At 42.0% G+C, this 26,015-nt stretch overlaps 1 protein-coding gene across 5 annotated transcripts in view; it reads left to right on the top strand.

Moving 5' to 3' along the window:
* The window catches only part of SLC25A26 (solute carrier family 25 member 26), a 129,963-nt gene that overhangs the window by 71,817 nt on the left and 32,131 nt on the right, over positions 1-26,015 (top strand). For all 5 annotated transcript variants that reach the window (XM_035106708.3, XM_060271329.2, XM_088662444.1 and 2 more), the window contains exon 6: positions 18,960-19,004. In XM_035106708.3, the coding sequence (XP_034962599.2) occupies positions 18,960-19,004 (45 nt within the window). The remainder of the gene's footprint in view (positions 1-18,959; positions 19,005-26,015) is intronic.

The following is a 26,015-nucleotide window of genomic DNA, read 5'->3' as shown; positions in this document are numbered from 1 at the left end:
CAGGACCAGTGGTCAGGGATGATGGGAGTTGTAGTCCAAAACATCTGGAGGGCCGAAGGTTGGGGATGCCTGGGCTAAAACCTGGACAACTTTGCTACTTGTGTGGGCTTGCTAAAAACATTTTTAAAAATGGAATTGGCAAATGTCTGCTTTTAGTAATGTGATTCTTTTATTGCTGGATTTCTATATCTTGTGTTGTTTATTAGTATTTATTGATCTGTTGCCATTCTGATTTTCTGTTTTGTACTTTGCTTTGAATGCTCCCTGCAGAAGAGCAGGATGATAAAGAAATTAAATTGAACAAAGCAAGAACAGTACTGGGGGCTCCCAAAACACAGGTGCTACCTCTGGGGGGAAAGAGTTACAGTGGTACCTCTGGTTATGAACATAATTCGTTCCAGAGGTCCGTTCTTAACCTGAAACTGTTCTTAAGCTGAGGTACCACTTAAGCTAATGGGGCCTCCCGCTGCTGCCGTGCCACCGGCACACGATTTCTGTTCTCATCCTGAGGTAAAGTTCTTAACCCGAGGTACTACTTCCGGGTTAGCGGAGTCTGTAACCTGAAGTGTTTGTAACCTGAGGTGTTTGTAACCCCAGGTGCCACTGTATTTTGTGTGTCATTTGCTAAAGGATCAGAAATGGAGATTTCTTTTGGAAGGGGACAGCAGGAGGAGAAGAAGTAAGGACTTGTGTTGAGCCCTGGCTACTTATCAGGTGTGGTAGGGATGGATTTATGGAAGCAGGAGCAACTTAGATTAGACTTTTGGATGTGCCTCCCAACTCTATGATTATGTGTTTTGTGTGGTTGGGGGGGGGTCTATTCTCCTGTCCTCTTGTTTCTCTCCTCATATGTACTCATATCCTGCTCTTAAACAGGTTGGAGAGTGGTCACACATTTGATCAGCTTCATAGCTGTTTGGCTTCAATATATCTCCAACCTGTTTGAGAGCAGAACATGAGTATAATAAATCAATATTTAAAAACACCAGGAAGATCCGAACCACAGATTGTAGAATAAGAATGGGGGAGGAGGAGAGTTTCCCTACTCTACAACTTTTATACGCCTGGTGAAAACTTTTCTGTTCCCCCAAGCCTTTGGAGGCAATTAAGAGTACACATCCCAGCAATGGTCTACTGATGCTCATTTTTAATTTCCTTTTGCTTTTAACTTGTTTTTAACTTCTTCTAATTTTACTGTCTGGTTTTATGTTTTGATATTGTTGCAAACCATTGCAACAGGGGCATATAATTATTCTAAGAAATAAATAAACAAGAAGGTATTCTCAGCATTTGGGAATTGCTCTCGGAGTGATATATGCATTACTTGGCAGTGTTCGCGCAGTGCAGACCGGAGATGTGAAAGTTAAGCCAGTGACACTGGAATGCGTGTTGTTTTCACTGCTTGAAAAAACTTCTGCGATAAACTTCTCTGCCACATGATGGAGATGACGGTGCAAGGTAAAATCAGCATGATTTCTCTAGCCTGAAAATAAAATCTTGGAGAAGGAATGCGTTGGGATTTATTCTATCCACTATTGTGCAGGGCTCACGTGTAGTCATTTGCCTTTCTCCTCAAGTTTTCTTTTTAACGCATACTTCAGTTACATCAGCACAGACAAGAAAAGGCAGCAATAAATGATCAGAATCAGTGCAGCCTCTTGGAATACTTTACTCCTGCCTTCAGAATCATTCTAAAACTGAAATTGTGTTCCTTTGAAATTACTATTTCACTAGCCACACAAAACAGGGGAGGTGTCAGCAGGCTTCGGGTGACTCTGAAGTTTGGAGAAGAAAAAAACACTAAGGGGGAGGGACTCCCCAAAAATGCTCAGTGAGGACTGAGCATGCTCAGTGATCATGGAATGCTGAGAAGCATTTTTTTTAAGGGGGGAGAAAATTGGTGTGGGGGAGAGAATGGAATGGTATAGCCCTGAACTGAAGCACTGCACATATTTTTTTGTGGCAGGGTCCCTTCCACTTGTGTTGTTAACATTTTTAGGTTTTAGGTTGGCACCTGTCTGTCTTAGGAGACAATGGAAGAGTGCGCCTTAGGGGGTGAAGTCAAACCGTTGAAGAGTTATAGTGCCTGTTTGTGCTGTAAAGACCATTAATGAAATATATAACAGAATAAGGACATGGATGGATTTTTATTTTAGTCTGTTATTTTTGTTGTTGTTTAGTCGTTTAGTCGTGTCCGACTCTTCGTGACCCCATGGACCATAGCACGCCAGGCACTCCTGTCTCGCACTGCCTCCCGCAGTTTGGTCAAACTCATGTTCGTAGCTTCGAGAACACCAGTCTGTTATTTTAGTCTGTTTTATTTTAGTCTGGGGTGCTTATCTAAGTACAGTTTGGCATTCCAGGACCACTGATTTCATTTTAAGCTCCTTGCACTAAGGTGTGCCAGAGTCTGCATAGGATTGGACTGCTGGTGTTGCCTGTCGCAGTTGTACTAAGTGAGCATGACCTTGTCAAAGCGAAGCCCTTTCCCAAACCCGCCGTTTCAGTGGATCAGCTAAGCACATGCTTAAAACTCTGCTGCTGAAATCAGAATGACTTCCCATATCTAATCAAATACAAAATCTCCACTCAAGTGTTGGACATGTCCAAATGGAACAATAGATCGCAGTCCTCAAAATGCTCATTTTCAGAAGATGGTTCCTAATGTAAAGCTTTTTGGGTGGAAACGTTTAGGTTGTGAAAAATAATGGGTATCGTCTTCAAATACTAAGGTCCTTGCCCTCTTCTCTTACATCTGTGCTTCAGAAGTCTCTCTTTCCCCACCCCCCATGCCGTGTTCGATGCTCAAAGGGCTGGCTGTTACAGGGTTTTGGTTTTTTCTCTCTGCTGTGAACAAAGTTTTGTCCTTCATGGTCCTAAACTCAATGCATGTGCATGACTTAAAGGCATTACCTACCAATAAATAGGAGATTAGCTGCGGCTTGTATATTTCCTGATCCCTCCACATTTTTTCAGATGGCTCATTGTTATCCTGTTTCCTTTAACGATGGGACACTCTAATGAGTTTGCCATCTGACATACATCTGCTTCCTGTTAAACAATACCTTCATTCTTCCAGAGCTGCTAAACTCATCTGTTATCCTATGAGATTTGTATCTTTGCCTTGAAAACAGCAAGTACAAGTGGATTGCTGTATATTCAGTTTCTCGGTTGGGCTCTTTTCCCTCTCTGCATATTGTCACACTGTTGTAAGTGACCATGGGAACATGCTGAAAATGCATAATCATTTAGAAGGTTACAGCTTATTTACATCTTTTGGAGGTGTGTCCCTGGTAACATTTCATATGCTCCTTCGTGAAATTAGGGGCACATTGTACTGAATCCACAATGATCCAAAACTTTACAAATGTGACTAGAAATCTGCCAATATTTTGGACTGCAACTGAAGGCTTCGAAATTATGATGTTAGGCTGCATAACAAGTCTAGTTGCCTGTGTTTTATGTACTTAAGAAGAAAAATCTCAATACTTAGATTTAAGAAAATCATGAAATTGTAAAGCTTCATAGTTCCTTTCCCTCCTTTCTCTAACACTAGGGGATGTCAAAGAGAAGCTCTAGCTTGATCTAGAATTCCTTCAACATCTGTGCTGTATCTCTGTCACCATCATTTGTAGATTTATTTTAACTACATTTTTTGGAAACGTATTTCAAAACTGCTGAATAAGGTTTGGAAGGCTGTATTTTTATTTTATATTAGTACCATGCCAAAGGTTGTCCTCCCCCCCCAAAAAAACTGCAAAAGAGACTTCCATCTTTCTGCTTCATTCTCTGGGCACTTGCTAATTTCTTCAGAATTTTGCTGGGGCCTACTTTTAGCATGGGTCAAGGCTATGTGTGTGTGTTTTCTTTCCCCCCCACAAGTAAATATTTCTCCAGCACTCTTGAAGCCTCCTAGGCTGTGTACACTTCCTGACTTAATTCTTCCCATCTCATTGTGTCTTTCCCCTGGGCTTTAATCAAAGTGCAGACACCTGGGAAGGCTGCAGAGTGAAGACCGCTGGTGAGATTATTTGTAGAATGAAAGAAAAGACAGCCAGAAACATTCCTTGGCTGGCTGGAAAGTAAGGAATACACACCAAAACCCCTGCACGTTACTCATGAAAATTTCACATCAATTTTCTCCTTTGATTTTTCATGCAACTTATTTTCTCTTGTTGGATAATGGTTGGGAGGCGGCGAATCAAAGGATATATTTTTGGCGCAGCATTTATATTTATTGCCTGTGCTCTGTCTCTGTCAGAAACCAGAGCCAGACTAAACCATAAATGACCAATCAACAGCAAGGGCAGTACAAGTAGCATAGGAAGTAGAGATTGGTGTCACACTTGGACAAGAACAGGAAGGGCCCGTTGTCCTGTCCGTGGCGCATGGTTAGATCTAGTCTTGTGCCCTGTTGCTGCTTATGTCCTTGCACATTAAAGGTAAAGGGACCCCTGACCATTAGGTCCAGTCGTGACCGACTCTGGGGTTGCGCGCTCATCTCGCATTATTGGCCGAGGGAACCGGCGTATAGCTTCCAGGTCATGTGGCCAGCATGACAAAGCCGCTTCTGGCAAACCAGAGCAGCACATGGAAACACCGTTTACCTTCCCACTGTAGCGGTCCCTATTTATCTACTTGCACTTTGACGTGCTTTCGAACTGCTAGGTTGGCAGGAGCTGGGACCAAGCAACGGGAGCTCACCCCGTCACAGGGATTTGAACCGCCGACCTTCTGATCAGCAAGCCCTAGGCTCAGTGGTTTAACCACAGCGCCATTAGGCTGAAGATAAAACCATGCTGCATATGTTCTGCAGAATGTTCTCCCCTTGGAAGTCTTACTGACCCCATCTTAAAGTCTGCTTTATCACGTGCTTAACACCTGGCTTTTTAGGGGTGCTTTGAGGGAAGTTGACCAACATTAGCATTGTCCTCCTGCTATGCTTTGCGGGTAAGCCCCTTTCTGCTTACTTTGCATTATTGGTTTCAGCTACATTATTGGTTGCTATAAAATTCTCCCATTCAAATTCTCGGAATAAAAGTGCAATGTTTTCGATTTTTTTTTCATGTAAATAAGTGAAGTAAAGTGTCTTCATCTCATTCAGTGACCTTGGCTGAGGTTTCACTTTCCATTATTCTTTTGAATAGTTCAATGAAACTGTTATGCACCGGTTTCCCATTGAAATTTCACCCCAAATGATCTTGACTAGTGACTTTGGGCTGCTTTCTGGGAGGTATGTATACAGTGATATTTTATATCTAGCATCTTATTTATTTCTGTGGTCTCACTAAAGAGTTGCTTCAGCCTGTCTTCCGTTCTTTTTAAAAACGTAACTTTTTACTCTTATTATGGGTGAAGAGGTGAACTTGGAGGACAAAATATACACTGCCTCATATTTACTGGGACATGATAACTGAAATGAGATGTTGTCGCACAAAAAGGGACAGGTGAACAGGAACAAACAAACAAACAAACAAAATACCATCTTGGGGTTTCCAAAATCACCACAAATGTGAATAGTACATCTGGTTGGTGAGGTTTCTGTGTCCTAGGGCATTCAATGGAATTGAACTGAAGCCTTTGATTCTCTCCCTGCCCCTCCAAAATATTTCTGAGAGTCAAAGCATTTCCAGATGGAGGGCATTTAGAGTGTCAGGTATGCTAATTGAGCATGTCTGAAACCCACAAACCAAATAGGGGTTGTGCTGATCTCTCCCAACTTGAAGGCCAGAAGATAAATGCTGTTGGTGGAGACGGGATAGGGAGTGATGGTGGCATGGGGTTGTGTATGAGATCCAGTTGCACAAGGATGTGGACTGAAAGCCTATGGCAGATTAAGTTTGACAAACTAGACCAACCTTCCCCAGCCAGCCGCCCTCTAGGCATTTCAGACTACATCAGCCCTAAAACCATTGATGGGCTGCTGGGAGTTGTATCCCACAACATCTGGAGGCCACCAGGTTGTGGAAAGCTGAACTAGACTGTAAGCTAAATACAAGGTTCTGGGAATAGGAATGCAGGAAGTTGACTTCTACTGCATCACACCATGGCCCATCTAGCTCAATGTTGCTTACCCTGAGTGGCAGTAGCTTTCCAGAGTTTTGGACAGGCGTCTCTCACAGTCCTACCTGGAGATGCCGGGGTTGAAGCCTGGACCTTCTGCAGGCAAAGTGGATGCTCCACCTCTGAGAGCATCCTTAAATATAATTTCTTGGGAGACTAGAAATTGAGGAAAGGTGGGATTATGGTGAAGCTCACAAGGCTTAGAGTTGGAAGTGGCAGCATGGTGTTGGTAGGTACAAAGCAGACGAGAAAGATGCTTTGCAGATTTGGGGACTGTGATCCAATGAGCTGTAGAGCAAAGGGTTGCCAGGTCTATATCCTGAAAGTGTTCATCAACGTTTAAGAATGGAGTGGCTTCTTCCTATAAACTGCAACCTTGCAAATTGAATGAGGGCCATGAGAAAGTTGGGAAGGGTGTGTGGCAGTGGCTTGACTTGTATCTACTCATCAGAAATCATTTGCCACCTCTTTGTCTTCAGGTTTCTTGTTCTGTTCCTAGATGGTTGAACAGCCTTGCACTTTGAATTGTTTTACAGCCTTTGTGATGATGACGTTATGGAGTCTTTGCACAAGCAAGATCTGAATGCCTTAATGAATAACCTTGCAACTTCTTGGAATGCTTAAATACAATTACAGCTGTACTTACATGAAGGTCAAGTTCTTCAGGAAGTCAGCAGGGTGTCTTGCCCTGTTCTGTACAAGAAGCAGATAATTCAAGATTCAAAACATATTCTTCATCGACTACTCTCTCCACTCCTAACCAGAGATCAGCTGTACTGTGGGTTGGTTTGCTGCAAGCCACCCAAGGACTTGTTGATCTGCCCTTCTGCATTCCAAAGGTTGGGAGCTGTTGAAATGTCGATCACTAATAATAATAATAATAATAATAATAATAATAATAATAATAATAATAATATATTATTTATACCCCGCCCATCTGGCTGAGTTTCCTCAGCCACTCTGGGCGGCTTCCAACCGAATATTAAAAACAGTATAGCACCAAACATTAATAACTTCCCTAAACACTTCTACCTAGGCAGTTATCTTTCCACAAGGGCCAACATTGATGTCGAAATCCAGCATCACCTGAGCTCTGCGAGTGTGGCTTTCTCCCGATTGAAGTGCAGAGTGTTTGAGGACCGGGACATTTGCAGGGAAACCAAAGTGCTTGTTTACAAAGCTATTGTACCACCAACCTTACTATATGCTTGTGAAACATGGGCCACTTTAAAACACCATCCCCAACTCCTCGAAAGATTCCATCAACGGTATCTCTCAAAATTTTACAAATCAATTGGGAAGACAGGTGAACTAATATCAGTGTACTGGAAGAAGCAAAGATCACCAGTGTTGAAGCAATGATTCTTCAACATCAACTTCGTTGGACTCGTGCGGATGCCTGATGATCGTCTTCCAAAACAACTACTCTATTCTGAACTTTAAAAAGGAAAGCGTAATGCTGGTGGTCAACAAAAGAGGCTTAAAGACTGTCTCAAGGCAAATCTTAAAAAATGTAGTATAAACACTGACAACTGGCTTCTCTGTTGCTTTTTAGATTTGCAAAGCCTGTTTCTCATGCTCCAGCCTTGGTTCAAGAAGCTGGAATGAGAATCCATGGGAAACCATGTGCATTGTGTTCACGCCCATTGTTATCCCCTGACATGATGGAACCAGAGAGCTGTAGCAAAACTGAAGAGGCTACTGGCTGCTATTGAGCTTTGCAAGACATCAGCTGGGGAAGAAGAGGACAGGGTATAAAAATACCTGACTCTTATTCACTTTACTTAATTGCTGGCAAAAATGTCCTTGTGCAGCTCTCTTAGAAGAACTAATTTAGAAATGGCTTAGTGCATTTTGTGATGCTTTATAAAAAATGTTCTCTGGGTCTTGGCAGTCACCCTCTGTCCCCCCCCCCCAATTCTTCCCTTTTATTTCTTCTTTTCTTGATGTCCACTGGGCAAAGTGGGGAGGGGGAAACACTTCTTGACCATATGGGGGCAGCCAGCCCCTCTGCCTGCCTGCCTCTCACTTTAATTAAGACCATTTGTTTGTTTTAATTTAACCATGTGTTAACTGCTAGGATGAGGTATTCTGGATCTCCACAGAGAAAAACAAAGCTACACCTGTTGGACTAAACAAAAGCCTTCAGTGCTATGAGGTGAGCTAGTTCTCTCCTGAGGCTGTTTATACAGATCTCCTCTTCCAGTATTTATTTTAGAGTTTTGCAAAGGGAGATAATTTGGAGGGCAAAGCTGTCCTGCTTCAGAAACAGACAGAACCTGAATAAACAAATGCTTGCTGTAGATTAGTAGGAACATCTGTAGTTTTTAGATTGTTTTGAGAGCACATACCATTTCCCCCTCTCTTTTTTGTGCTCTTCTTTGTCCACCCCACCCCCCTTACTCATTTTTTTAAAAGGGGTAAGAAAGGATGGGGGAAGAAGGTGCAGCTGCACTGGGCATGACATGCCACTGTTTAAACTTTAAGTTCTAAAGCCTCAGCAGAAGAGTAGTTTTATTGTATCTCAGAAGAGAATAAAGCCACATGCAGATTCCAGCCATGGACATCTGTTTCCTCTTGATGTGGAAGAATTCTAGCATTTCAGAGGCTATTTCGGTTCTCAGTGAGTCTGCCTTTCTCCTGCTTTTGCTACTCTTCAACATGCTTTGCCTTTTACCTTCCTTCCAAGCCCTGCTCTGCAGTCCATCAAGCCCGTTGTTAGGCCATGTTGTTTATCCACCCGTTTTGTGAGTTAGGTTTCCAAATGGTCTCCCAGCTTATTTTCTCACTTGTGTAAACTGACTGCAGCGACATCTTCTCGTACTTGAGCATCCCTGGAGTTTTTCTTCTGAGTTCGCAAACTTTACTGTCGAATGGTATAGCAACAGTTGAGGCTCCTTACAGTATTGTATTGTTAAGTCAACATGCCATGTAAAGCAAAGAAAACTTGCATACCTAGAATGAATATATTTTCAATTCCAGTCTCCTGCTAGGTGTCGATAAGAATACATCAGAGAGTTTCTGCAGTTCTATTCCTTCCCGTAACTGCAATGAACTTTCCCGTGCAAACACTTAGATCTGGATTAAATTGGAATTTGAAGCAATATATACCGTAGGTCCTAGGTTGGGGACCATTGGTGTTTCTTTGACCTGGTAAGAAGTCAGTGAAAGGCACCTCTGAGGCTTGTAGGTTATAGTTCCGCTGAACTATAAATTGTTTGGCATAAATGATCACTCATTTAGTAGATCAATAAATAGACTTTTCATAACCAATCTAGAGTTAGGGGTGAGTAGTGAAGTTGCCAAGTTTGCTGACAATACTAAATAATTCAGGGTTGTTTAAAAGAGAGAGAGAGAGATTGTGAAGAGTTCCAAAAGAACTAGGGGTGACTGGCCAGGAAGCAGATCTTGGGATCATACTTGATGGTTTGATAAAGATGCTGAACCAGTGTTGCGACTGGTGCGAAAAAGTCAAACTCCATGCTAGGGATCATTGGGAAAGAATCTGAAAATAAAACAGCTGATTTCATAACGCTGTTATACAAATCTATGGCACAACTGCATTTGGAATACTCTGTACATTTCTGGTTGCTCCACCTCAAAAAGGATATCGATCTTGATGAAACTTCCCCCTTTTCTGGTTATTTTGAAGTTGGGAAAATAGACACGACACTTGAACTGATTTGTTTAGCATCATGTCTGGTTTGGTTCTAAGTAGGTAGATGTTGTCTTTGTCCATGGAGTTTTAGAGACACTGGTTTGGTTCTAAGTAGGTAGATGTTGTCTTTGTCCATGGAGTTTTAGAGACATTGAGGGCACTAGGAGAAGGGGACGACAGAGGACAAGATGGTTGGACAGTGTTCTCGAAGCTACGAACATGAGTTTGACCAAACTGCGGGAGGCAGTGGAGGACAGGGGTGCCTGGCGTGCTATGGTCCATGGGGTCACGAAGAGTCGGACACGACTAAACGACTAAACAACAACAAGGTAGATGTTCTGTGTGTAGGAGGAGAAAACTTACAAAGTGAGAACAAAAGGACAAGCAATGCAAGAGACACTGTCACGTTCCTGTGCAAAGCATAAATGAGTACAAAATCCAACCAAAAGAATACAAGATCCGATCAGAATGAGTAGTGAGACCTGTTCCCATGTAAAAACTAGTGGAGATAAATTTTCATAGCAAGATGAGTAGCGTAAACAAACATCTAAAGACCTGTGTTGTTTTTCCTCTAATAAAATAATACAGCTACTTCTCTGGAATTTGTCACAAAGGGAAGACTGTTTGTTGTGTGTGTGTGTGTGTGTGTTCTTTTTCAGGACTGGAAATCCTGAAACCCTACTATGAGGCTCAGATTAAGGCAGATATTGTTGGCCCAGCGAAATTGCTGTAGCCGGAGAGCATGTTCAATAGTCAAGTGCTAATTTGGTGACACAAATTTGGTATGATTCAGAAATAGATGCTGTATCTCTTGAAGCAGGGACAGTTGGGGATTATAGGAATATACGGTAATCTTAAACAACATATACCATGTGCTACCATATATAAAACGAGACTGAGTTAACTCTCAACAACAAAAGAAATAAAACTGGCAGCATTTGTTGCCACGAGTGGGATAAATCTATTTCTTATTATCAATATTACAAAGTTAAACTATATGTAGCTAAGAGAAAATTGACAATGTTAATCTGTAAAACATTCTAGGATAATTGATGTCCGTCTGGAAGTAATTCTAGTGTTAGTCAACTCTGCTGAATAATCAGTAAAGCTATATAACATCAAGCCAGACAGGCAGAGAGAGCTGGTATTCTGGTGTCTGTTTTCTGTGAACATTGTAGGAGAGTTGATGGAGCCAGCCAGCATTTTGCTGGCAGAAAGTTATCCACATGTGTGGAACACATTTTCACTGTTGTTTTAACATATTTCAGGTGTAAATATCAATGCTTGGCAGGGCGTGATGATCTTCTGTTTCGGTGATTTCTCTAGGAAAATAATCACAAAATGCAATCAGTTCACAAACCACCCCAAGACATTTTAATCACCCTAATTGTGGTGGAGCTGTAAAGGGCTTGCGGTGAATCCAATCAATTTTTGTCACTCTTCGAATGACCTCGTAAAGAAAGCGGTCTTTGTATCTGTGACTCTGTGTTTGAGCCTCCACTTTTTTCTCATTCAAAGATGGTGTCAAAGTGTAGTTAAATAATAATAATAATAATAATAATAATAATAATAATAATAATAATAATAAAGATTTGGAAAATGCAACATTTTCTTAAATTTTATAGTTTGTGTGAGATTGCAGTTTGTGAAATGCTTCTAGATTATTATTTTAGTTTATTCTTCCTGTATGTGAAACTTTTCGAACAGTTAGGGAAAGCACTGTACAGTATGTATATTAACAATTAATTTCTATAATAATGTCCCAGATGTCTGTGAGCACACAAATGTGAGTGGGTCTACTTCTTCCCTCCTCCTCCTCTTCCTCCTCCATTGCACTTGGAATCACCAGGTGAAGACCTATCAAAGGTCTGAGGGGTGGGTGGGAAGGTCATGTTGGTGGGCAAAGAACCTGCTGCTTTTAGCTTGGGAAGACTGCCCTTTTGCTCAGCACCACAGCTCTCAATCTGGATTTCTGGGTCACTGTGGCTTCAGAAGCCACTCCTCTATTTATGCTTGTTGGAAAATTCCAAACTCACATGGTAAGCTAAGCCCATGGTACAGAATTCAACCAGTTCTTAGATAGCCACTGTGAGAACTGGATGCTGGACTAGATAGGCCTTTGGTCTGATTCAACAGGGTTGAGTTCTGAACGTTCTCACTGTTGGGTAAATAGCTTGTGAGCAGTGCTTTTTCTCTCTAGAAAAACTGGATGCTGGTACTCACCATGAAGTGCTTACAGTAAGTGCCACACTTTTTAACAACAAAAAGGGGTGCCAGTACTATGTACCCTTGAGTTCCCCCTGGGGAAAAAAAGTATTCAACTTCCATGGCAACCAACTTCATCTTCATCTTGAAACTAGCATTTCCCTATTGTTTGGGAAGCTCAGTTTATTTAAGGAATTGTGGTTTATTAGGTACAGGCTGTGTTGGTCTGCCGTAGTTGAAACAAAATAAAAATAAATATCTCTAAGGTGCTACTGGAAGGAATTTTTTAATTTGGTTTATTGGGGTTTGTAGGGAATCCCTCCTGTCTTGTCCCCCATTTTGAACAGTGATGAGCTTGCTACTTGGTGATGTTTATTGTCTGCTTCAGGGAATATTTACTTCAAGGGCCATGTTTTTGTGTGTGTGTGCATTTGTTCTTTTGTTGCTGAGGAAAATGAAAGGGGCAAAGAGAGAATTATACAGTTGTGTGCTTTGGTGAGGCTAGGATAGAGTGGCCAAAGACATGAGAGAGAGAGATTGATTTGTTGTTTAGTTGTTTAGTCGTGTCCGACTCTTCGTGACCCCATGGACCAGAGCATGCCAGGCACTCCTGTCTTCCACTGCCTCCCACAGTTTGGTCAGACTCATGTCCGTAGCTTCAAGAACACTGTCGAACCATCTCGTCCTCTGTCGTCCCCTTCTCCTAGTGCCCTCAATCTTTCCCAACATCAGGGTCTTTTCCAGGGAGTCTTCTCTTCTCATCAGGTGGCCAAAGTATTGGAGCCTCAGCTTCAGGATCTGTCATTCCAGTGAGCACTCAGGGCTGATTTCCTTCAGAGTGGATAGGTTTGATCTTCTTTCCATGGTACTCTCAAGAGTCTCTTCCAGCATCATAATTCAAAAGCATCAATTCTTCGGCGATCAGCCTTCTTTATGGTCCAGCTCTCACTTCCATACATCACTACTGGGAAAACCATAGCTTTAACTATAAGGGCATTTTATATAGCTTTAACTATACGGATGGATTTAAAATGTTAATATTTGTGTCAAGTTAAGCCATAATTCACATGGAGAATAGTAGGAATGGGTTGCAATTCATTGGTAGAGCATCTACTCTGCATGCAAAAGGTCTCTGGTTCATTTATGAGCATCTTCAGACTGGGAATGTATCATCTGAAACCACAGAGAACTGTTGCCTACCATTGTAGTCAATACTGAGCTAAATGGACCATTGACCTTGTTCTGTATGAATCAGCTTCCTTGTGTGAGTGTGCGATTTATATAAACATATTGTATCTTTTTGCTCTGGGGCTAGTTTAAGGATCTATCCTCGGCATGGGTGTCATATGCCTAGCTCCTATCCTGCATCCATTGCCCATACATTCTCAAGCCTGGATTGTAAGCCCACATGGCTAGAATGTGAAATATTTAAAAATACATGTAAGCCAAAAATCTCAGGATGTTGAATTTTTCATTTTGGATGGCATAATGGTAGAATTGGGCTTGACCTTATTCTGGTTCCATGAAAGGGCAAAACTGCTTGTTCTTCTACCCTAGCCTGGGCACCCCCTATATAAAAAATATAATATTGCATTTGCTTTTCCAGGCCCAAGGTAACCCACTTAATTCTTGTTCAGGGAGAAGGCATCCTTTTGCAAGTCTCTATCTCCTCATAAATATATTACGCCTTTTGCTGTAAAGTGAACAGGGCTTTGGCACCTGAAATTGGGGGCAGGAAGAAAGTTAATCTCGGCGCTTGAGTTTCATGGCCCTGATAAATAAGAACCATGTTTGACCTTTACTGTGGGTCTTTGAGATGCCACAAGGGAAATTCTTCCTTGTTTGCGATGACAAACTTCCTATGAGATTTCAGTTTGTCAGCTCAATGTACAGCAGTGACATTGATTTCTTCTCACTGCCACTTCCTGCCTGACTAGATAACAAATTTCCCGTGGCAGGTGTCTGTCAGGCTAAGTTTTGCCTGGCAGAGGAGTCGTGTAGACTCATTTATTAATCATTAGCTGCAACATGATGAACCAGACAATAATCTTTAACTCTTGTGGTGTTGAAAAACATGGAAGGGGATGTAGAGTGATAGAGACCTTACTGCCTATGTGGTAGAGAATTTATTAAGGGAAATTATAAGTATAGACCAATACAAGTTGCTAGCGCTTTTTCAGAACTGGCTTGCATCTCCATATGCTCTATAAGTGTGTGCTTTCTCCTATTTTAGTGGGCAGGTTTCTCTAGAGAACTGTAGATTATGAAAATCAGAGAGAGGCAAAGTACCCCTTCCAACTTCATCTCTGTGATCCAGAAAAGGGTTATAGTCTAGACCAGGCATCCCCAAACTTCGGCCCTCCAGATGTTTTGGACTACAATTCCCATCTTCCCCGACCACTGGTCCTGTTAGCTAGGGATCATGGGAGTTGTAGGCCAAAACATCTGGAGGGCCGCAGTTTGGGGATGCCTGGTCTAGACTTTCATAAGATGGTGTGATGATTCAAACATGGATAGTGTTGAAATATGCAGTCTGGGAAAGCTTCATGATTGACTCAGTTCCTAACAAGAAGGATAGGGAGCTTAAATCTGCACTCTGTAAGCTTGTACCCAGCAGGAGATACTCCCTAAGGCTGCTGCAGATGAGAAGGTGGGAAGCCACTTAACTCCTCCTCTCCCTCTATTGCTCCCATTCCAGGTGGTTATTTTTGAACCACCATGCAGCTTTCAGAACTGGTGCCTGAGTCTGCTTCTTTTTATCCTTCCTCCTCATCCCATTTTCCTTGGCCTTTTAGATTATAATAGGTCTGGTCGGAGGAGCTGCCTTGTTTTGTTTACTGATGTCATGCAAGCTGCTCTAGGAACCTTTTCGGCTTGAAAAATGGGGTGAAAAATAAGTAGCTGCTCTCTTACAGTTTCTAAAGCAGCTCCGGAAGAAGGGGCGGCTAATACGGTTGGGGACTGGAGTAGTTTTCTCAGGTGAACTGGTATGAAGTGTGTTGCAGCAGAAAGTGCAAGACCAAGGACGGATCGCCTGAGGTGCTACTGTAGAGAAGACAGGGATGAGTACAAGGGGAAAGGAGTGAAGGCTACCCTCTTACCGCAAAGACTGAGGCCAAGTTATTGAGTGCTGAGCCCAACTTTGCCTGGGAACTGGCATTTGTATGGGAGAGAAAGGAATCAAACCAGTGTTGCCTCAGCAGTAGGCATGGAGTCCATCTCTCTGGCCACTAAAGAGTGTTCTTACTTCGGCAGCTGGACCAATTGCTCAGGACACTGCCTGGCTATATTGCAAAGATTTTTGTAGGAAACAATAAGCTTTCAGAACTAGAAATGTTACCTTCCTTTTCTGAACTGCAGTTGAGAAACCTCAATACCACACGTACCACAATGTCACTAGAGGCTTGAGATTCATTTGTTGCAGAAAGGCCTGTTTCCTCACCTACGGTAGTTAAGACAGAGAGTCATAGCCATGAAAAATAAGAAGAGTTAGTATCACAACAAACTCCCATTTTATTATGCTGGCTTTCCATTTTTGGAAGTTGAAATTGAGACACATGCAGATGGTGATGTGGACAGATAGCCAGATGAAAGTGGTTTTTTTGAGTGAATATATTAGATTAATGTTAAGTGGTTACATCTGTTTCTGTGCTGTTTTGTTAAAAATGTATGTATTGGGTTAGTCATCTTCATTTTAAAAAAAAGCGTAAACAATGCATGCCAGGCCTCTTGAGTGCATTTTAGAATAACGCTAAATTAAATGTCACGATGAATGGCTGACTCTCAGCTTCACTCTTCCTTGTTGTAAGTCTGTATAGATTTAATAGGACAGCTACAATCTATGATGTAAACTTGCATGAGCTGAAGCCTGTCATGTTGACAGTCATGGTATAATAATGTTTTACATTTAAAGTTTCTAGCGCCTTTATAGAAACCAGTTTTTGGAAAAACACTTTATGGACATGATAAAATAACGCACATGATAAAATAACAATGGCTGCAGTCCAGCGTACAGTTAGGCCATGCTTAAACCTTGTTGAATTCAGAGGGGCATAGACAAAAGTACCTGTATGTTGATGGCATGTCACAGAAGCAGCAAACAAGGATTTGCCTGTAAGGATTAATAATAAGATAGAACAGAGAAAGTTTCACTAAAGTTTGTGGGATTATTTCTTACTGTTTTATGAAGAAAGATCCCTGGACAATTTAATGGCAAGAACCTAATGTCTTTATCCGTAGCTTCTTAATCTTCCAGGAGAAAATAAAGGTTTACGGACTTCCGGTCCGCCACGCTGGAGAGAGGGCGCAGAAGCCTCGAGCTCCGAGGCTTATGGCTACTGTGGAGGGGGGGAAATCCGCGGGGGCGAGCGGACCGGGGGCCCGGCGCTGCTCCTAAACGCAACTCCTTCGCTGCCCAGGGAGCTCGGCAGAGTCCCTGAGAGCCAGCGGAGTGGCAGTTGCGGGAGCCATTTTGGGCACTGTCATCACCTCCAGCAGCGAAGCCCTGAGCCTTCATCCAGTCAGCGGTGGATTCCTTCCGAAAAGTATACGATTTGGAAAAGAATTCCACGTCTCCACGTGAGTAAAAATTCTGATTGGCACTATTAAGCAAAGAATTGGACACGGTGGGAGATTATAAAACTCGGAAGTCGGTCTCCCACATTGCTTTTTTTACGATGCAGTAACCTGATCCTTAACAGGGGAAGTGAGAGGAAGCAACCAATTTGTCAGAAATTAGACTTTTAAAAACCCTCCAGGAGACTGGATCTTGGTTCCTGGAGAGATCAGTGAATGGACTTATAATTCTTGCCGACAGCATGATGGGACTATGTTATTCACTTGGATTATGGAATAGCCAGAACTGGACTTAAAATGGTTTCCACAATGGAATTTGACTCCTACCACATCTGGTCTTCTTATCTTCTGTTCTCCCACGGGATTTGAGAGGCAAGGACAATGGCAGTCACAACATCAATACAAGACTTTTATTGCCAAAAGATTTATTGGGAACTCTTGAACATTAAAGATGAGCTGGTCAAGAACAATACGCAATGGCGACAAATAAATAAAAGACTTGAGGAGCTAAGTGACAACATGGAAAATGACGAGGAAAGAGAAGAGGTTAGTTCTGAGGAATTAGAGGAAGAAGCACAAATGATAGACAACAATGACAATTTAGAAGAATTTCAAAGCTGCAAAGAAGAGGAGAAAGAAGGACGGCAAAATGCCCCACAAGTGAGAGATGTGGGGCAAATTCAGGACTTGAAAAAAGAACTCCTCAATGGTGAACCAGGGGGGATACCTGCACACCCAGTGAGAGAGGGAGTGCAGGGAAATCTCTGGGAAAATGGGATGGAAGGAGGGTGTTGGGAAGCAGCAACAAAAGTGGGGAAACAACAGGCTGGTTTTAAAAAATATTGTTGGAAGTTTGCGGAAAGGGTAGGAGTGGGTTAAAAAGTTATAATTATGTGTTTATAGGCTGGATTGAATGGAAAAGTCTGACACTGGTACGAACTATGGAATTTGCTGAGACATCTGGGTAATCTGGGTCCAGGGGAAGGGGGGAAGAATGAAGCATTAAAATGGAATTTCATTTCTGGTAAAATCTTAAGTTGGGGAAATATAATTAATTAGAGCATATGTATATTAAAAATGAGTTCTTAGATAAAATTGAAAGGTGATAATTAGAGAGGAAATTTTAATTAATTTAAAAATAATTGGTATTCTGTGAAAACTGTTTTATAAGGAATTGTAATAGGGAACCAATGAGGGGGGAACCGGGGGAGTCCAAATGTTATGAAGATGATATGAGATTATTAGATTTTTTTCTTTTTCTTTTTTTGTTTTTTTTCTAGTTGTAGTTGTTTCTTTTTTGTATTCATGTATTGTTCTTTGTTTTTTGTTTTTTCTCCTTTTTATGCCCATTTCTTTTTTGCCTTTTGTATTCTATGTTTAAAATGAATAAAGATGATTTAAAAAAAAGAAAAAGAAAATAAAGGTTTACTAAATGTGCAGTAAACCGGATATTCCATCACAGCCTCACTGGCCCAGAGTGAATTCACACAATCTCTGTTCCACACCATAAAGTGGTGCTATTTGATTTTATGAATGGATTTCATGCGTATTTAGCTGCCCTTTGCTCATGCACAGAGGGAGTTCTTTTTGGAGACTGGCTGTTGAGCCATAGGTTGCTGAGCTGCAAGGAGTGATGAGCAAGCCAACATTTGCTGTATCCGCTCGCAGAACTGAGTATCTATCCTAAAGAGGCTATAGAAAGTCATCATGTGGTGGTAGTCACTGGAGCCTTCCCAAGGCTTCTACCACTGTCAGTCAAGCCCTTGAATATTTGGACTAGGAATAGAAATTTTTCACCTCAAGCATTTATATTTTTGAAACCAGAGGTTGAAGAGAGGTAGACAGGAATTTGGGTGCCTAGCCATGGCTGAGTGATGGAAGCGTTAGATGGCTAGCCTCCAGAGTTGCATTTTCAAGTGCTGACAACTTTGGTTCCCAAATTATTAATAACTGTCAGGACTGACTCCATTTCCAGTTTCCAGGTTTGAGGTGAGCCAGATATCAGAAATATAGTTTCCCTTATAAAGTGTCTTTAAGTCTTCAGTTTAACCTAAGCCTTTGTGACAGCAGAGCTCTAAAGCTGAGCTGGCAGTTCTTTGGCGAGCTAGATTTCTGTACATAGCTTCTAAACCATCCTCTGTATGGCTTTTCGAAATGCTGAGTCAAACTTTCAAACTCACCATACTAAGACGGTGCCAGTTATTACTCTTAGAGCCCACCCTCATTGCAATACGTTAACCTCTCGGCAGGGAATGTGCTAAACAAAGTCAAAGGTTCTGTAGCAAAACCAGCCATCTAACAAGGCGTGTGCATAATTCATTCCTCCAGGATTTATAAATTGAATAAGCTACAGTTCAACAAGTGAACAGTAACTTCCCAATTTAGAAAGCCGACTAACATGACAACGTAATTTTTGCTTGTGTGACAGGTGTTTCTCTCTTTCTCTCTCCATTTCCAGATTCCTTTCTCCCTTGTACAGTTTCCTCTGTGGGAGTCCTTAAAGGTAAGTCTCTCATACAAACATTTTGAAAGTGAAAAATATAAATGGGAAAGTTGTCATTTTTTTTAAAAAAAAAGGTAAAATAAATGCAATGCAAAATTCAGTTGGGGACAAATCAATGGCCAAATGGTGATTAAGACCAAGAAAGACTAACCCTGAAAAATGAGTACAGAAATAAGGGGAGGTGGTGAATGTGAGATCAATGAAACTTATGAGTATGCTGCACCTAAATTTTGGCTAGATACGGTATCTCGGAAAAACTGAAATCCTGCTTGTGAGGTTTGGTGGATGGACACAGTCTGATCATATGCCACTTTATTTTCTCTCCAAGTGTCACTGTTCTAACACACTGGGCTGTTCCCATGATAAAGTTGCATTACAGACACCATACTGCACTACCGCTTCTCATACCGTGTTTCCCCCTTTTTAAGGCGTAGTCATAAAATAAGCCATAGCAGCATTTCTAAGCATTTGAGAAATATAAGCCGTACCCTGAAAATAAGCCATAGTGATAGGCGCTGTGCGGAATAGAGCACTGAGCTCCCCGAGTCAGCAGCAGCAACGCCGGCCGCAGCAGTGTTTGCTGAGTCCTTTCTTGCTTTTGGGACTTGGTTACTGTGCTGGCTTGGGATGGTGTGTGTGCAATTGCTGTTGCTGCTTCGTGTTTTTCAGCCAGATTCTCTGGGTTCTAAGCACTTTCCCCCGTTTGTTTGTGAAGCAGCACTCGGCTGCAGCCCTTGCCTCTCCCGGCGGCTGCATGAATGCTCGATCCCCAGGAGGCTGCAGTTGATCGCTATCTCCTTTTCCATTTCTTTTGTCTTTGAGCACCCGGCCCCACCCCCTCTCCCCTTCGTGGAATGAAGAACGGAGTTTTAGAAGCATTTCCTCATTATAAAAAAAGGTCAGGAACTTTTACTTTAACCTCAAAAATGGGATATTTCCTCTCTCTAAAAACAACTCTGACCTGAACACCAATAAAACGGGGGTAGATCACTTCCAGTTTATAAATCCGCAAGTAGATCGCAGTCTCCTGGAAGTTGGGCTCTATACTTTGGCTGATTGCAAGCCTTTGCATCTTTAAAAAACAAAAACCATGCGCTTCTCAGTCTTAATTTTCCTTTAATTCACCCCCCTATACCCTCCTCCAACCATTGCCTCCTTCCATTCCTTACCCCCCTCCCTCTCTCCCCACTTCCCTCACTCCTGTGCGATCTCATTTAGTCATATACTTGCTTTTTCTGTTGTGTTGTCTATTTTATATTTAATATTATTACCCTTTATGATGTTACTTTTTCCCTTGCGATAATTATTATTTTTTATCTTTAACTTTCCTTTCCATATTTTTCCATATATAACTCAACACTTTCCCATTCCTTCTTAACTCTTTGGATAGAGTGCCCCCCCCCCCTATTATTGTTGTTAATTTTACAATTCCTGGATTTTTTATGCTACAGGGCTATGGGGCTTCACTATTTGACCCCCCCCCCAGGTTGGGATTTTTAAAATAGTTCTGTGGGTCCCAGGGCGCAGAATCACCCCCGATCCTTTCCTTTGTCTAAACAGACCTCTTCCCCCCTGACTTTGGAAGGCTGTGCTTCAAGGGTGATACCAGGGGTTTTTTAAGACCTGCACCTCTTAAGGATTGTTACGGTCCATAACTTCCATTGCTTTCTACAGGGTTGGGGGTTTAAAGCACTGCCACCCCACCCCACCCTGCAGGCGCTCGGAACTGGCAGCGCCAACAACGCGCCCAGCAGCGCGCAGAAGAGAGCACCGAGCGTCCTGAGCCAGTGGGTCCCAGTTGTACCAGCACTTTAAAAAAAAGACACCCCCTGAAAATAAGCCACTGCGTGTTTTTTTGAGGGAAAAAAGTTATAAGACGGTGTCTTAAAAAAGGGGAAACACGGTAGTTTCTTGTGACGTTTGGGTGAAATAAAAGAAACTAGCGCCACCACCATCCTGTGCTGCCTACTCAGAAGTTCAGTTCTCATTGAGTTCAGTGGGACCTCCATTCATAACCTCCATTATCTCTGACCATTGGGGGAAGCTGACTAGCACTGATGGAACTTGGAGTTCAGCAACACCTGGAAGGTGGCAGGTTAGCTGCAGGCTGTATAGGATGACAGCCAAATTCTTTGTGGCAACTTCAGAATGCGCACCCTGTATGTGCACCTAGAATGTTTGAAGCTAAATTAAATTGCCAATATTTCTCTACTCATATGCCTTCAGCCCTTATTCCTCCCCTCCTTCCTGGATGTAACTCCTGCCCACGGTCTTAAGTGTAAGCTAAATGATCAGTGCTGTTTATTCTGTGCTTAATGTGTTATATCATTTGGGTTTTAACCAAAGGGAAAGGAATTGGTTGCAAATCCTGCCCGCCCAGCCTGTAGTAATACACGCCATCAATTATTATCTGTGGTCCCGGGATGATTTTTGTTGTTGTTGTTTAGGGTGGTTTTAAAAGCCAGTTCCTCTTTTAAATGAGGCATCGCGCTATCTTCTGAGGCATAGTTAACTTAAATTGTACTGGTGGTTTTGGAGTTGAAGCCATTGGCCCACTTGGAACTTGACTGAGACCACAAAATAATTTTACATAAACCACCAAACTGCTGTCAGATGCTAGTAAATTTCATCCACTACCAGGCTTTTGCTCAAGGGACATGAAAAGAAACTTGAAATATTTTTTCCGTTCGAAGTTACCCTGCTGGAAGAAGCCCAAAACTGTAGCTTCACATAACTCAAAGAGAACAGTGTTTCTAATCATGCTTGCTTTAGTCTTGATTGAATATTCAGTATGGATAGATTATAAGGAAATGCCACATACAATTCTCATAGTAATCTAGTGCAGGGGTCCCAGTCCAGTGCCCACACATGCCATGCCATGGTGCCCATTAAGGCCTTCATTACTGCCCCAGGGCAAGGGCCCCAGCTTTTCTTTTTTTAAAAAAGAAGAAGAAGCATATAGTCCTTCTAGAAATAAAGATATGAGGCAAAATATGCATGAACTTCTTAAAGTGTTTTTAGCTTATGAGTGAAGCTACAGGTGCAATTGATAAGTGAATTGTTTGCACACCAGAGTTCTAAACTGCTGCTGTTTTCTTTTTCTCTTTAATACACTTTTCCTGCTACAGCCTTATTTCCAAGGCAGAAATTCAACATGTTAAGCCTTTTCTTGTATGGAAAAACAGTTATGGAAAAAGTTTCACCTCACCATGACTGTACTCTCCCTATTGTGTTATGCCACCCCCCCCCCAAGGCAGCCATTTTGTGACTGGCACCCTGAAAATTCAAAATGAATCCCCCCCCCCGATCCAAAAATGTTGGCAACCCCTGATCTAATGGGACATGGTGGTAGAAACTTTAGGAAAGACAGCAGTTATTCTAAGCTCTATTATTATTTGATAAGGAATGCCTTTGTAAGTGAAAGAGTAAGATGTTTTGAAAAATAAAGAGAATGTCTCTTTTTGACATTTGAAACCAGGAAATTTCATTCTAAAAATGCCTTTGCAAATTTTGTGTTGGCGTAAGAGGGATTGTAACTTCCTGAATTATGAATGCTTTGGATATAATATTGACAGAAAGCCACAAAGAAGCTCAAAACATTTAAATAATTTTGTTATTTTTTATTTATTTTAAATATTAATATGTCAAACAATAGCCATGTTCTCACTGCCTACAATACAGATGGATTAAAAATACATCAGTCAACAATGCGTGTAATAATAATAATAATAATAATAATAATAATAATAAACACTAGTCTAAATGGATTTTATATCAAGGGTAGTTTCCAGGCATGCTTCTCTGGAGAGGACATTCAGTTGCATGGATGCCCCCATTGAAAAGGCCCTTTCCCCAGCAACCATCCATCACACCTCATGTGGTGGGGTACCCAGCGGCGGCATCAGAAGACGATCTTAGGTATGAGTAGGTACATGTGGAGGCATGCAGTCGTTCAAGAATCCTAGCTCCAAACACGGGTAGCTTTGAGTGTCACAATCAGCACTTCGAATTGGACCAGGAATTAGAATGGGAGCCAGTGAAACTGAAGGACTGCAACTCATCCTCCTGGCTGAACACCACTCACCTGGACAGATGAATCATAACAGTACTTCTGTCTTCTCTATACTGAGTTTCAGTTTACCCACCCTCATTCAGTCCACTACCGTGCCCAAGCATTGCTTCAGCATCCCAGCTACCTTGCGAACGTTCTTTGGAGCCCAAATGTTCCATGGCTTTCGATTGGCTGCAGGAGGAAGCCATTCAGAAGCCGCGGTTTGGTTTCTGAATGTTTTGGAAGTCAAATGGACTTCCGGAATGGATTCTGTTCGACTTCCAAGGTACGACTGTAACAGTGTGGTTGATGTTTCACATCCTCATTTCCTTGTGAGCTTCACAAGGGCTCCAGTGGCTTAAGCACCCACAGACTGTGGTAGCTCACAGGGAACTGCTGAATCTGTTACTAACAAACCTATCAGGACTTATGAAACCAATTGGCTTGTTTATGAGGTGCTTTTTGGCAAAGGTGTCTTCATCGTGCTGGTATCTGGGAATCATCTCAACCTTTAGGATAGCTTCACTTGCCGTATTTGGAATCTGCTGTGATAACATAGTGTCGTGGGCAGCTTTCTCTTAAGTTGTGTACTGTATAACTAGCCTGACACAGTAATTGCTAAATAGGGTATAATTTTGTTCTGGACAATGGAGATGACAGCATTAAGAGCCACCATGTGCTTCCCCCCCCCAAAACCCACACCACATTTAAAAACAGTAGTGTGATGTAGTGATTCTCAGAATACAAGGCTGCTTTAGGATACATTCAAGATGCTCTGGAGGTGAAATGTATTATAAACATAGGGCATGAAGTACACTGGTGGAATTCAGCTCACAAAGTAAATAGGCAATTGGGGTTTTGGAGAGAGTGTAATCTAAACAGTTTATTGCCAGTAAAATTCAGATAACTTGAGCAATAATTCCTGAGCCGCTGTCTGGAGGCAGTTTTTGGGTGGAGGAGGGCAAACAAGCTGAAGCTTCATTCAAATGAGACAGAGGTACTATGTGTCAATTGCTCCAGAGAGAAGTATTTAGCTGGGTCTGGATGGGGTTGTACTCCCTCCGGAAGACGAAATTCATAGAAATTTAAGAGATTACAGTAGCTAGGTGTGCATTTTATCACTGTAAGCCATCTCTGGATATGTTAGCTCATGCCTCCATTACTCATATTCTGGTTACATCCAGGCTAGGCTAAAAGGTAAAGGGACCCCTGACCATTAGGTCCAGTTGTGACCGACCCTGGGGTTGCGGCGCTCATCTCGCTTTATTGGCTGATGTTTATTATCATCTTTGATAGAATGGCTTGGGATAACCTTTTTATTTTGCAAGACAGTTTATAAATCTGTAAAATAAATAATAAAATAATATTTTGCAAGATGTTGATCTAATGGCTGCATGGACCCATGAAGAGGTTTAATATTTCACATATTATTTTAGCTTGCAGATGTTAACACTGAAGCCCTGGCTGTTACTATAGTCCAGGCATCCCCAAACTTCGGCCCTCCAGATGTTTTGGTCTACAATTCCCATCTTCCCCGGCCATTGGTCCTGTTAGCTAGGGATCATGGGAGTTGTAGGCCAAAACATCTGGAGGGCCGCAGTTTGGGGATGCCTGCTATAGTCCATTTGGGCATGAAGATCTGTAGAGTGGGCTTCTGAGCTGCAAAATTATTGCTGCTGGGGAGGATGAATTTTCAAGTTTTTCAGACACTTGACTTTTTCCTTTTTTTAAAAAAAAGAAAATTCTAGATATCATGGTCAACAATTAGGCTAGGAGTAGATATTAATATGAACCATTTTAGAAATAGGACGGATAGGTGCTGTAACTTAACAGAATGTAAAAGTGGACCACAGACATTTTCAGGTAGGCTGAACCATTACCTTGGATCCTGAATGCCTTGGTACTCGGACATTTTGGCTCCCAAATGCTGCCAGCCTGGCTTCCTGCAGCCAATTGGAAGCTGTGCTTTGGTTTCTGAACGTTTTGGAAGTTGAACAGACTTCAGGAACGGATTCCGTTTGACTTGCAGCATTGAATTCAGTGACAAGTACTTTGGAATAAACATGCATTTGATTAGGATGTACAGCAGTTCTTGATATGCAGCCCAAATATGTTCAGCTGCAGCTTGGAGCCTCTTTTTTGCTTTCTTCTTCCCCCTTAGTGGTCTGAGCATATGCAGCCTGGTGCTTAGAAATGGATTTGGCGTGTTTTGCTGTCCCAACCTAATTAGGTATTCTAAAGTTTAGAGGAGAGTGTAATGTTGAAGAGTCTAAGCAAAACCATTCTCAGATGCTCCTGTGTCACAAGCAAATTCCTCTAAAACAGTATCGCACCAATTAGTATTTTTATTCTGTTGTTAGTTTTAATTTATTAATTGGTTTTTTCAAATCTTAGCATGTCCAATACACACACGCACACCTCTTTTTTTTAAGCGGAATACGTTATTGGCTATATATGTAGCTATCCGTTTTAAAAAGCCTTAAAATAGTTTTTACTGGGTGGGCAAGCGAAGTTTGTCCCACATTCTTTCCTTCTCTCCCCCCCCTCCATTTCCCTTTTCACAGCTCCCCCTCCCCCCATGGTAGCTTTTCATTTCTCTTATTACTGTTCCTGGTGGCATTTAAGCCCAGGGTAGATGAAACCCAGACAGGGCCTTAAACCCATTTCCTTGCAAGCTGTGCAGTAAGCGTTCTACCATTCCCTTCTCCTTCTTGGTGTAACGACTCTGCTTCTTTGGGGGATTAAGCACTAATCGTTTGGTTACACTAACGTGTCTGCCATTTGCTGAGGTGCTCCTTCACGGAAACCAGATTTCTAGTGCAGCGTTTCGAGGCAGGTGACGTCACTTCCAGCCAATGGGGAGTGTGCATTCCATTTGCCTAATGGTTGCCTTACACCCCCACCCCAAGAAAAAGAACAATATAGCCACAGCTGCTCAGCAAACAAACCTCACTTTATCA

This window comes from Zootoca vivipara, chromosome 2 (genome assembly GCF_965207765.1).
Source record: "Zootoca vivipara chromosome 2, rZooViv2.hap1.1, whole genome shotgun sequence".
Classification (NCBI taxonomy): domain Eukaryota; kingdom Metazoa; phylum Chordata; class Lepidosauria; order Squamata; family Lacertidae; genus Zootoca; species Zootoca vivipara.
Note: the sequence above shows the minus strand (reverse complement) of the source record. Positions and strands in the feature narration are given on the sequence as shown.